At 38.4% G+C, this 13,424-nt stretch overlaps 1 protein-coding gene across 1 annotated transcript; it reads left to right on the top strand.

The window, feature by feature from the left end:
- The first annotated feature begins 9,330 nt into the window (after window positions 1-9,330).
- LOC148946779 (uncharacterized) lies at window positions 9,331-9,795 on the top strand. Its single transcript, XM_089096423.1, has one exon. The coding sequence runs from the start codon at window positions 9,331-9,333 to the stop codon at window positions 9,793-9,795; it is 465 nt and encodes a 154-aa protein (XP_088952549.1).
- Window positions 9,796-13,424: the final 3,629 nt, after the last annotated feature.

Raw genomic sequence — 13,424 nt, 5'->3', positions numbered from 1 at the left:
CTTCTAATATACGTAATTCCTATGTAGAAATAAACTATGCTTAGCGGAATTGGCATCTGGGAATTCTTCCTGGATGTTGTTAGGAGAATGATGGCTGTGGGGGGGGCTAGTTGACCTCCAGTCACTTTCGACTATTGAGAAGGGTACTATCCCTTTAATTTTTAGTTGAATGGAGCCTGCTTTGAAGTTTCTACGACAAAGCCTTCTATAAATACCTTATATACCCCCAGGGCATAACATAAAACCCTTGTCCTGAGGGTTGTGGGGGAGTGTCCTCCTTAATAATATATTTTCTATCTGGAGATCAACTACGCTGAACAAAATAGCTATCTGAAAATTTTGATAGAATGTGTTTGGGGAAATGATGGGCGTGGGGGGGGGGAAGGGGGCTAGTTACACTCCAATCACTTTAGACTATTAAAAAGGTTACTAGCACTTTAATTTACATTAAAATGAGAGTGTTTTTAAGTTTCTACGAAAACGACTTCCATAAAAACAGAACATGACCCCATGGTATAACTTAAAACCCTTGCCCTGAGGTTTTTGGGGGAGTATCCTCCTCAAAAATATATTTTCTATCTGGAAATCAGCTACGCTGAACAGAATGCCTATCTCAAAATTTTGATTGGATGTGTTTGGGGAAATGAGGGGTGTGGGGGGGGGGAAGGGGGCTAGTTACACTCCAATCACTTTCGACTATTAAAAATGGCACTAGCCCTTTAATTTTCAGTCGAATGAGCATGTTTTGAAGTTTCTACGACAACGCCTTCTATAAAAACCTTATATGCCCCCAGGGCATAACTTAAAACCCTTACCCTGAGGGTTTTGAGGGAATGTCCTCCTCAAAAACATATTTTCTATCTGGAAATCAACTACGCTGAACAAAATGGCTATCTCAAAATTTTGATTGGATGTGTTTGGGGAAGTGATGGGCGTAGGGGAGGGGGGCTAGTTACACTCCAATCACTTTCGACTATTAAAAAGGGCACTAGAACTCTCGATTTCCAATCGAATGAACCCCCTTTGAAGTTTCTATTACGACCTCTTCCGTATGAAGTGCCTCTGGGGAAAAAAATAAATAAATAATAATAATAAAACATTGGAGCCGTATGGCCTTTACTATAGGCAACGCTACAGCGTTGCCTCTGATTTATATCCGGCTTGTTTTGTCCCGTCACGTGTAGCCGACTCATCTACTTCGCTTATTGACAATATTCTCTCGCCTTATACATGTGAGGCTACGTCTGTGATTACGGATGAATCATCAGATCATTGTATGATTATGTCGGATTATAAGATTCAAAAGACTTTGATTAGGGAGATCATTACAAGAAGGAGAAATCTGTCACTTAAAAATACATATAATTTAAAAGTAGCCCTTTCTGACGTAGATTGGAGTGAAGTTTTAGAAGAGAGAGATCCTAATAGGTCGTTGGATATTTTTATAGAGTTTTAAATGAAGGATTAGACCATCATTGTCCTTATGGAAAAATACGTCGTAAAAAAAAATTTCCACGAAAACCATGGACTAATTAGTCACTCCTGAGATCAGTTAATGAAAAAAATCGTCTATATAAGATAAGAATGAAATATCCATCACCTGATAATATTATACGATTTAAAAATTATAAAAATTTGCTGGTGAAAACTCTTAGAACGAGTGAGAAAGGGTATTTTGAAAATTCTTTTAGGAATGCGGATTCACCCAAAAAAAAATATGGGATCTAATTAAACAAAAGATTTGAAACGACTGGAATAACTTTTACCCAGAATTATTAATAGATAAAAATGGTCTTGAATCAAAAGGAAATGGAGCTATTGCAGAATCTTTCAGTGCTCATTTTGCTAGTACTGGTTCTGATGTTACTCGTGATCTTGGCTCGACTTCAGCTCACTCATATAAAGAATACCTACGTCAACCAGAGGATACAAGTATGTTTTTGACCCCGGTAAGTCTTGATGAATTCCAAAAAAAATTAATAGATTTAAATAGAGGTAATTCATTAAGTTTGGATGGACTTTCAACTAATCTTTTGAAACACCTTGCATCTGTAATTCATACACCTCTTGTATATATTTTTAATTTGTGTTTATCTTCTAGGGTATTCCCTACTAAATGGAAAATTGACCGAGTAATCCCACGGTATAAAAAAGGTGATAAAACTAATGTTGATAATTACCGATCTATTCCCAGTACTTTCTCCTTTGTCAAAGATTTTGGAAAAGTTATTTCACAAAAGGATTTTGTCTTATTTAGATAAAAAAAGAATCTTTTAACCAAAAAACAGCTTGGGTTTAGACCGGGTCGTTCTACTGAACAAGCAGTTGCAGCCCTTTTGCTTAAAACTAATGATTCACTGAATAATGGTAATTATGTATTATGCATTTTCTGCGATATAAAAAAAAGCATTTGATACTCTAAAACATTCCATTTTGTTTGAAAAATTGAATAACCCTGGATTTCGTGGAAAGGCATTGGATTTTATTAAGTCATATCTAGCTAATCGCGGATTCCAAGTAGACCTACAAGGCCATCTGTCTCAGCCTAACTCCCTGGATGATATTGGAGTGCCCCAGGGGTCTATACTTGGACCGTTACTATTTTTGATATATATATATATATATATATATATAAAGGATCTCCCTAATTGTCTATCATATAAGGAAAAACCCCTTCATTATTGTTCGAGAATATGGAGTCTGAAATAAATTCAGTTATCCAGTGGTTTTTTTGTAATCGTCTAGTTCTCAATTTGTCTAAGACAGAATTTATGGTTTTCGGGAGATCTAAGCAAGGATTTGCTAAAGTTGGAATTAATGAGCTAAGATAAGATAAGATTTATTGCTGAAAAACGGTTATCACAAGCCCAAAAGGGCCGAATTCACACTTTAGTGTCAAATAAAGCGAATAAATAAAGCGAATAACAACAAAAACAAACAATTAAAACAACAGAAAATTATAAAAGAGTCAATGTCAAATGCATAAAAATGTTAAAAACAAAAACAGATTAAACTCATAAAATTAGAAGGCCAAAGTCAAGTCGGCAAAAATGCCAAAAAAAACAAAAACTCGTAAGATTAACAAGGGGATAATTTAAAATTAAAACACAGGCATAATTTAGTTAGTGACTAACAAACAAAAATTAAAAACCTTCAAATTTGCAAAATGGGCATTAAACTTAATAACTATGAGGTAAAGAGTGAGTGAGGGGGGGGGAGGCAGCGTAGATTCACTGATTGAAAATGTCAACTATGTAAGGGATAAAAGTTCTTCTATATCTTTCAGTGCTAACTCTTATTGGGCCATAAAGGGGGATTTTTGTTGACACAGAACGCGGGAGATGAGGTCGAAGTTATAAATATTGACCAGGGAAAAGGGTTGTTCCAGGGTTATGAAGGGCATTGTTAGCAAAACGCAAGGTAATTTTTGCTCTCGCTTTCCTTAAGGGTGACAAGATTAGCTGTCCTAAGAAGGAAATATAAGGTACTTTACCCTCATTGAAGATAATTCTTAGGCACCTTTTTTGGACTGCCTCGATTCGACAATTCAATGGAAATGCCAGGATGCCAAACAGGACAGGCGTACTCAAGGGTTGGGCGTACAAATGACTGGAAAATCTTCAAAAAGTGCGATTTAGGGCACTTTAATTTTTTAAGGAGTTTAAGGAGGGAAAATGCGGCATTTGCACGTTTTAAGATGTCGTTAATATGACAATCCTATTTTAAGTCGCTTGAGATGGTAACGCCCAGTAATTTCATAGTGGTAACAGACATTTCAGGGGGGATTGGACAGGAGAAAAAATGGGGAGTTTTAAGGAAATTAATAGTAAGAACAGTTGACATTAAAAGGTTGACTTTCATATCATCAGTAAGAGCTCCATTGGGTTGCTTTTTGAATTTTTGGAACATGTCTCTAAGACAGTTAGATCATAAACGAATTTCCATCTATCCGGAAAATAAAAACCAAGGTTGTTTATCATTGTAAGAAATAAAATTGGACCTAAGAGGGTTCCTTGGGGCACACCATTATAAATTGGAAGGGGATCAGAATATACATTCAGGTATTTCACGACTTAAGTTCTGTTAGAGAGGAAAGACGCAATTATGTAAGGTGAACAAGATAGTGGGTAGTAGATGTAGAGCGTAGGACGTGTTAGTAGTAGTGGTAGTAGAGAAGAGCGTGATAGTTGCTTCTGGGTGTAGAATTAGACGGGTTAAGGCATATAGATATTTGGGGATTATTCTTGAGGAGTTTTTATGTTTCCGTAGTCATTCTGACCATCTCCGTATAAAATTAGCCCAAAATTTAGGATGTTTACATCGATTAAAGTATGTTTTTACTTTTTCGATTATTAAAATTCTTTAGCATTCTTTAATAGAATCCTACCTAAGATATTGTCCCATTATTTACCTAAATACATTTCTTAATCATTTTAAACACCTCCAGACATTGCAAAATAAAGCCGGAAGAATCCTTGGTACTTTCTTTCATCGTCCTGCACGACTTCAAAATCTTTCTGAAACAAAAACTTTATTTTTATTTCTTCATATATTAAACCTTAATCAACTTAGGGAATTGCAATTATCGCTCTGGAATTATGATATTCAGTCTCCGGTGAGTTATTTTTATGAATCAGAAATTCTTGTTACCCCTCCCTATTCGCTCAATCGCTTCTTCGTCGGCTCGTTTTGGAACGTATAGAATCCCTTTGATCAATTGGGAAAGAGATAAATTTTCAGTAAGATACCAAATCCCTTCTATAGCAAATGGGCTAAAATTAAATAATAAATTTAAAAATCATAGTAGCTGATCACTTTTAAAGACTAAATTAGTAGAATATATTATTAACCTTTGATCACGGGGTGATTCTTCTTGATAATTGGTTTCTTAGTATTATTTTTAGATTTTGGCGTGCTGGGGTAGTCTCCTCTGTCCGTCTCTTTATATATGTTATAATGTATTTTGGTTTATCTTCTTTATATTTATTTTTGGTGTAATTGAATTAACTGTAATAATAATTGTCATAATTCATTTATAACTTAGATCATTGTCGGTTTTATTTAATTATTTTTGTTGTGTATATTTGCATGAAATACAATTTATCTATCTATCTATCTAACCCACTGCTGTACGTGATGTTCTTGTGTATTTGTGGGCCAGATTTACTAACATTGTCCACAAAACATAGTAGATAGATGGGCTTTGCAGTTTAACTAAGAGGACGCTTTAATCGTCCTAAAGAGGAGGTTCATCCTAAAGAATTTTTCAAATTTCAAATTTTACCATTGTATAATAAAAAAAGAAATTGTAGTTTCTAATTTATTTTGGTCTTTGGATGTGCTCAGCAGAGCTAAAACTTTATTTTTATAAGTTGGATGCTCTCTGTAAACCTAAAATCCCGTGGTCTGCATCCAAGGAGTCGGGAGGCATGGGTTGTCCTTCAGGGGATAGGTGTGTTAGAACATTTGTGAAAAATACAAACCTAAATGTGTTTCGAAGATGTCTGAAAAACTTATTTTAGAAATTCGTTTATAATGGACACTGAACACCCGATAAAAAAATTAAAGGCCGCATGTGTCTGCCCTAAGTCTTCAATAGCACACTTTTCTTTAAGCAGCGGTGAATAAAAGTTACTATTTAGCATAGACCCTACTCGGTTAATTTCAAAACAAAGCACAATACATAATAACAATATACGAATATTAAACAAACATAACATTAAGTAGTGGTATTCAGCTTTTACAAAACATGTCAGCAACGAATTGCTGCAGACGACAGTAGTGTCGTGTTAGCAAGCTTTGGTAGATGGTAAATTTAACATAAGCTCGGCTTTTTTGTCAGCTTCACCGCTAATAATAAAGTGCATGCCCACTCTACATTCTCTCAACTGCCACGCCCAGCACAGGAGACTAAATCTTGCAGTTGAACTACGCACTGTTCCAACAGCCCCGTGTATCGCTACTTTCAGTTGAATGCGATATGAAAATGGCGTAATAGCAAACCAAACACTGCACTCTTTCAATCGTCATTTTTGGAATCTTATACAGGTAAATTACAACCCCTCTCCTTCAGTCAGAAGGAAGTTTCACTTGTTTGCAGTGGCAACCCTGATATTTCCTCTTTTTTCTTCTGTTTTTCTTCTTTGTCCCTATCGGGGCACTGGAACATCATGGAGAGATGTTTAAGGGCTCGTTTAAAAGCTAATTATCTTTTTTTGCAAACTTGACTCAATAAAGCCGCCATAAGTGCCATATGGTACCCTAAAAGCGCAATATAATAATAAAGTACCATAAACAAAAAAGTAAACTAAAGAAAACTGACCCGTTTCTCTGGATGCTTGAATTGTGCAGGCTTGTCTTAATTTTGACAATATTTTTGAAGAAATTACATTTTAGCTGCGGGGCAAACTAGAGTCTGGAGGGAGAAGCCCCCCCCACTTTTCCATAGCAAATTACGCCAATGTACTTTTGGAGTGGAAAGGTTGAACCGGGTACTTGAACATCATAGAGAGCTAACTATGAGCTCATTTATAAACTATTTTTTACATTTGATATTTTTTTATAAATTCGACTTAATAATAAGGCAATTATAAAGTGGCATATGGCACCTAAAAGTGCTTTTGGGTTGTTTTTCTACTTTTAAGTGAAAATAACAAAACAGGGTGTTGTCCATTGAAAAAACCCCGCGGACAAATTTCCTTCTGGATAATTCCTCACCCCTTTGGAAATTCTTCTCCGCTGAAAATTTACCCCCCTGGAAACATTTCCCCAGATTTAAAATAGCGATCGTGTTTTAATTTAAAAGTATTCGCCAAATACAGTTAGAATTATTAACTTACCCATCAGGCATTGCTTGATAAAGAATATCCAGAGAACTGAATAATTTCAATGCAGCAGAAACCTTGGATTAATTAATCATTGCCAGGGATACCAATCAAAGGGGATAAATTGAAGCCTAGAATTTGAAGATAATCTTCCCCTTCGTATCTTTGTTTGAAACAAAGCTAAATACATAAAAATTACTCAAAAGTTTTTTCTTGTGTAAATTAGGGTATACCGTTGGTATACTTTAAGTTGGGTATACCCTGAATACTGTTTTTATGTCTAAAATTCTCTTTACCTAGCGAAACTCGGCACCCTAGTACTGCATGTTAAAAATGACAACAATAGAAAAAGAGTATAGGTGGTTACCGCTTATATGTGCAAACAAAATTTCTAAATGTAATAAAAATATACATATATTGTTTGAATTCACTTTATCATACTTGCAGCAGACATTCGTTCAGAATTATGATGCAGAGATAAATGTCCATCAAGTTGCACTGGCATTCCGTGAAATGCGACTAGCTTCGCATACAATCCTCAGTACATTTTTGTCAGTCCTTTTTTTTAGCTGGTTAGAAGAAAGACATAGAAAAGCGAAAATAACGAGAAGTCATCATGGTAATATAAATAGAGGCAACTGTACGTTTATGGGTGAGTAAATGAATCAAAAACGTAAAGAATAGGACGTTACCAGCGCTTATTAGTCGTTTCAATCACAAATAAGAGAATTTAGATCATTATTAGAGTTTCAATTAGAAATTGGAAGGGAAAATTGAGACTGTTAAGACATTCTTGGGGTAGATCCCCTTCTTACTCCCTGCTGACCTCCATGATCAAGCAGCAACCGATATGACCTATCTAGTTATAGTACGAATATTATTATAAAAAGCACTAAGCCTTCTTTTCAATGGTTCACTTTTCTTTTTTTATAGTAAATTATGTTAACTGATGAACAAATTAAATAACCCTCTTGACTGCTGGATCACTTGGGTCTTATAATATATTTACTGTACTACCTTCTTATTTTTCAATGATTTCATTTTCGTTCTATTTGCGTGATCAACTAGGTCCACCTATTTTCTTGATGATAAGGCTTTGGGGTCTATGGTGCGGAATCAGAAGTTTCTGAAGGAGCATATTGATAAATGTTAATTTGGAACATATCAGGAAGTACAATGTACCCCTATTTTTCGTTTTTTTACTATTTATTAAAAACGAGCATGAATTAATTGGCTAAGAAATTATGTGCTGGAAGTAAAGAGCGAAGTTGAAATTTAAAACGAGCAATAGTTTCAAAACTACTTAATACATTATTTCTTTTCAAATTATTGTGGAAGGGGAGGACTGCCCCTCCTTGCCCCCCCCTCCCAAACTACACCAATGGTGTAGTTGTTATGTCTATCAACTATTTCTGACGTCGTCTGCCCAGGTACTTGAAGCTATCTTGCAGAGATAGTTTGCATTGTCTCATTATCCAGTAGGTTTCATAAAGATTGTAAAAAATGTTTAGGAGCGTCAGAGATCTGTCTGTAATAATAACAAGAGTGATTGAAGAATGAGTGTTTTATGACTAACATAATTTTATAATTTAAAAAATATTATTGCTTTGTTTAATTGTTTGAGGAACTTAGGCCAAAAACCCAGTGATGGGTTCGCATCTCCTTGGAGTTGAAAAAAGACCACAAACAACAAGGTTAAAAGGAGAAGATAACTGTGAAAGAAAATAACAATAGTGTGAGGAATGAAGTTCCGAACGAAGGATGTATGAAGTCATGATAGCAAGCGCGTGAGATTTGAAAGCCCTAGGCTGTTTGTGAAAGCCAAAGCACTGAGTAAGTGGAGGGAAGTAACAAATTGCCCGGTAAGCCATTTTTTCCTAGCCAAAAGGCCTGCGAAGCCAACAATTTTGACTAGAAATGAGATGAAGCTCAATGTTGCAGACTTTTCCAGAATGATGCAGACTCCTTCTGCTCACCAAGTGCCTCTGCATATGGGGTTTCCCCTAACTAAACACTCCGATCAGGTTGGCCGAAGCCTCGTGTTGCGGGTGAAGGCCACCCCAGAAATCTTAGTATCTAAGTTTAACCTGGCTCTAATCAGGTTCCAGACCTAGAGTTGGTTGGGTTAGCAACCAACCACCTGAAGTAAATTTCTACGAAAAGTGACAAAATAGCCTTTGATCTGGACTTCCTTTTAAGATCTCGTTAATCGCTTCGGATATCCCCCTGGAATGTTTTGACTCTCAATGCACCCGCATCAAAGAACCTACTCTCAGTAGAGCTCGATAAGAATAAAGTTGCGATTGCTGGTCTCACAGAAACCCGTCTTATCGGAAGCGAAGAAGAAAAAATAGACAACAATCACTCGTTGCTCTGATCTGAAGGGAGCACAAGAAGGAATGGCGTTGGCCTTTGCGCTAAATAGTATCGCGAGAAAGACATTACTCTTGCTGAAGCCGTATCAGACAGACTAATGAAGGCCCGCTTTGGACACAAACATGTTAAAATGACTATTGTCGTATTCTATGCCCTGACCAACTATTTTGACGACACAATCAAGGAAGAGTTTTACTCTTCTCTGACCAGATGTCTCACGACAGTTTCCCCCCACGATATAACTGTACTTCTTGGTTACTTCAACGCAACAGTGCGTGATGATACGGGCGTTTCGCGTGGCACAATTGGCCCTGTTTCTCCTGATCCATTTAACCACACTGGCCTTCGCCTACTTGAACTATGCCAATCCCATGACTTAGTCATCGCAAGCACTTACTTTCAACGTAAATCGATCCACCAGTATACTTGGTATAGTAATGACGGTTGCACAAAGAAGATGATCGACTTTTTCATTATGTATAAACACTGGAGATCATCGCTGAAGAATTGGAAAAGATACATATCAGCTGAGCTCGGGAACGCAGACAACAGGCTTGTGTGTGCTGAAGTCCATCTCCGACTTCAAGCACAATGATAAGAAAGAAGGTCAGTGACTGCAGATATTGGGAAACTCCAGGAGCCAAATACTCGCCTGAAGTGTAGTATTGAGGCATCAAATCGCTTTGAGCTCCTTGGCACACTTAGCAGCAGTGAAGACGCCTGGAAGTATTTTAAATTGCAGACAAGCGAGGCAGCACAATTGGTGCCTGGCAAGAGATGTTTTCCAAAGAAATCTTGGCTAACAACTGAAAGACTGGAGGCTATAGAACAAAGACAGAGGGCACGACTCCTTGGGGACTTGGTCACTTATCTGAGGCTTAATGGAGTGCAAAAGAGTATTAATCACCAGGACCGAACTCAGTTTGTTACAAGGAAAGCTGATGAAATTGAATTAGCAGCAAAAAAGAAAGACATGGGTAGCCTGTTCAAGCATCTCCGAGATCTTACGGAAAATAAAACTCCTACATTGGGACCTTTTCTATCCCTGGATGGGAAACTTGTCTCTGAAGAGGGTACTTGTCTTTACAGGTGGAAGGACCACTTCTGCTCGCTCTTAAATAATACTAGCCAGTCTGTCTCTCCAAATAAAAGTCCCAGTCAATCTACCAGTCAAAGGCCTCAAGCAGATGTTCTTCCATATGAGCCTTTCAGCCCTTCAGAAATTGGAAACGCAGTTAAAAGGCTCAAGAATAATAAAGCTGCTGGTATCTGTGGCTTAAGCTCTAAACTGCTGAAATATGCTGGTCCTACAATGCTTCTGTTTCTCCACACTCTGTTCTCCACAATATGGTAAACTGAGATAATTCTTAAAGATTGGCGGAAAGATGTCCTCATCCCCTTATTGAAAAGTAAAGGCTCTTGAAGGGACTGTTCAAACTACCGTGGAATAACTCTGCTGTCATTCCCAGGAAAACTTTTCTCAATTGTCCTGCTGGATTGTTATCAGAATATAGTTCGTGGGATTCGGTGACCTGAACAGGCTGCTTTTATGTCGGACCGTTTCACCATCGAGCAGATTTTCACGATTAGACAGATAATAGAAAAAGGTCGACAGAATTCCTCCAGAAGGCTTTTTTCGCCTTCATTGACTTCCGTGCTGCGTTCGACTCAGTTGACCGAGAGGCGCTTTGGAAGATTATAGCGTCGACTGGCCTCCCAGAGAAATACTGCAGACTCTTCAAAGCTGTACACCATGGCACAGAGAGCTGTGTTCGAGTCAATGGCCGGCGCAGCCCATTCTTCCGAATCATGACAGGGGTGCGTCAAGAATTTACAGTGGCCCCAGAGCTCTTCAATGTCCTCATAGACCACGTTATGACAAAGACGAATTCACGTCTCAACTTTGGACTCAAGTTTAGAGATCGCGTCATCTCAGATGCTGATTTTGCTGACGACTTGACCATCCTAGCGGACTTCATGGATCACTTGCTGGAAGCGCTTCAAATTTTACGAGAAGAGGCACCAATTGTGGGATTCCAGATAAAATAGAACAAAGCGAAAATTATGGCCATAGACCCGTCTTCTCCTGCTGCTATTTCTCCGGTCAGTCTGGACGGAAAAACTAGAATAGAAATTGCCCAAGGTTTACCTACTGGGGATCCACGATTTCTCCAGATGGCTCCCTTCTCCCCGAGCTGCAAGCAAGGCTATCCAAGGCGTCTTCTGCCATTGGCAGGTTGAACCGTCACCTTTGGGGAAAACCGAATATCAGTCGTTCAACCAAACTGCGAATTTTCAACGCCCTCGTCGGTTCTGTGATGCCTTATGGAGCAACCCTAATGGCCATTGATAGATTCCAGTTGAAAAATCTGAGAAGGATAGAAGGTCTACGGTGGTTCAACTTCGTGAGTAACGAGAAGCCGCTGCACCTCACCAAGCAGTACCGGTTTTCTACCCAAGCAGCCGAGCGTACCTTTACACTGGTTTGGATCTACTTCGAATGCCCCCGCACTAACCTGCAAAGATAATCTTTGACTTTGACACTGTCAAGCTGGTTGGAAACGATCTTGCAGCCGACCAAAGAAGTGATAGTCCGACAGCGTATCCGAGTTCCTTGCGATGGCAAATATCAGACCGAGTGAAGTGCAAACCCTTCCAATGGACCGAAGTGGACGGAGGAGGCAGACGTCACTCTCTACGCTGATTATCACCCGGCAGGAGACCAAATGAATCAATTCAATTTTTCAATCAATCAATCAATTTACTTAAAAGAAACACACTACAGTAAAAAACTAAAGAAATTTAGACCCCCAAAAAGGCTCTTTGGCCTGTGAGAGTGGGAGACTACACATAACATTAAATAAATAGTACTAAAACCAAACAGAAGGACAAGAAGAAATAAAGGAAAAAAAAACAATACCAAAAACTACCATGCCAATCAAAATAAATGAAATAAATTGAAAAGGAAAGATAGAAGGGAAAAAAGGGAGGAGAGAACTAACTGTCTAGGCATAAGAGGTGGCTGGTTAGCTGTTTTTAAATTATCCATAAGAATGACATAGCCGAATTTTAACTGGTAGGGAATTCCAGATGGAGGCACAACATAAAACTGGATTGAAATCTTGTTTTTATGCTTTTCGAAGTGTGTTTTTCGGCCTTCCCCTCTGATTGCCACTGGAGAAGGATATTGGACAATCTGGATGCCGACATACGAATCACACGGCTTAGGTACCAACATCTTCGTTGTCAGATTGCACCAGATATGTCTATCTGATTTCTGAATTGGTAAATTTCCGTGTTGGTTATTTTTCTGTTCAGTTACTTTTTAACATCCTTCGCGGGCAGCTGTTTAAATTAGCTCATCTGTGATTGTTTCTCTAGAGATAGAATCTGCATCAGGCAATTTACTGTTCTCTAGTTGGTGCATCCTCGCTGACACGCAGGCCTGGAAATAGATGGTCTAGGATTTTGGTGGGGCAGAAGGAGACGGGCTATTGAAGGGATTTTCAAGTAGCCAGCCAATCTTTCCTTCCTGTCCTCAGGATTGGTCAATAGTCTTAGTCTTATATCGTTTACTGGTCGTTCTTCTGTAGTGGCCTTTCCAGCTATTTCTATGGCTAGGTAGTAAACAGCCCTCTTGTCGCCTCCTTCAGGCTTCTTGTTATACAAGTTTGGCTTTCTCATCTGTCTCTTGTCTGACCTTGTGGTATTTTTTACTTGTTTGTTGGCTGCTCTGCATGGTACGGTCATCATGATTTTGACGGAAGGATCACTATTGAGGACACTTTATTTAGTTTCTCGTGTTTTTGATTAGTTTTCATGTTTTCTGGGGTGCCCCTAAAGCTGAAAACCTCTTCAGCAGGCTTTGTGTAGTTGAATGCTTTTTCAATCTTATTCGATATCTTATGGCAAATCGGTGATTGCCTCGAACCTGTTCAAAAGTTACCTGTTGACTTGGTTTCTAGCTTCTTTATCCATGAGTTTCTCCACCTCAAAGTTTCTCTGTAGTTTTGTTTGCTCTCGTGGTCTATTGGAGCGGTGTTCCAACTTGAGAATCGCAACAAGTTAATGGTCTGACCCTACATCAGCGCTCCTATAATTTCGCCACTCTCCTCAGCTATTTTTCCACCTTCTACAAATCAGAGAGTGATCGATGTGGTTCTTAACAGTTCTATTACGTGAACTATTGACATGGGCGTCACGTATGGGAGGGGAGGGGGATCC

The sequence above is a fragment of the Artemia sp. Qi Xiang Cuo genome, chromosome 11 (genome assembly GCF_049724085.1).
Source record: "Artemia sp. Qi Xiang Cuo chromosome 11, ASM4972408v1, whole genome shotgun sequence".
Classification (NCBI taxonomy): domain Eukaryota; kingdom Metazoa; phylum Arthropoda; class Branchiopoda; order Anostraca; family Artemiidae; genus Artemia; species Artemia sp. Qi Xiang Cuo.
The sequence above is the reverse complement of the archived record's forward strand: the minus strand, read 5'-3'. Positions and strand labels throughout refer to the sequence as shown.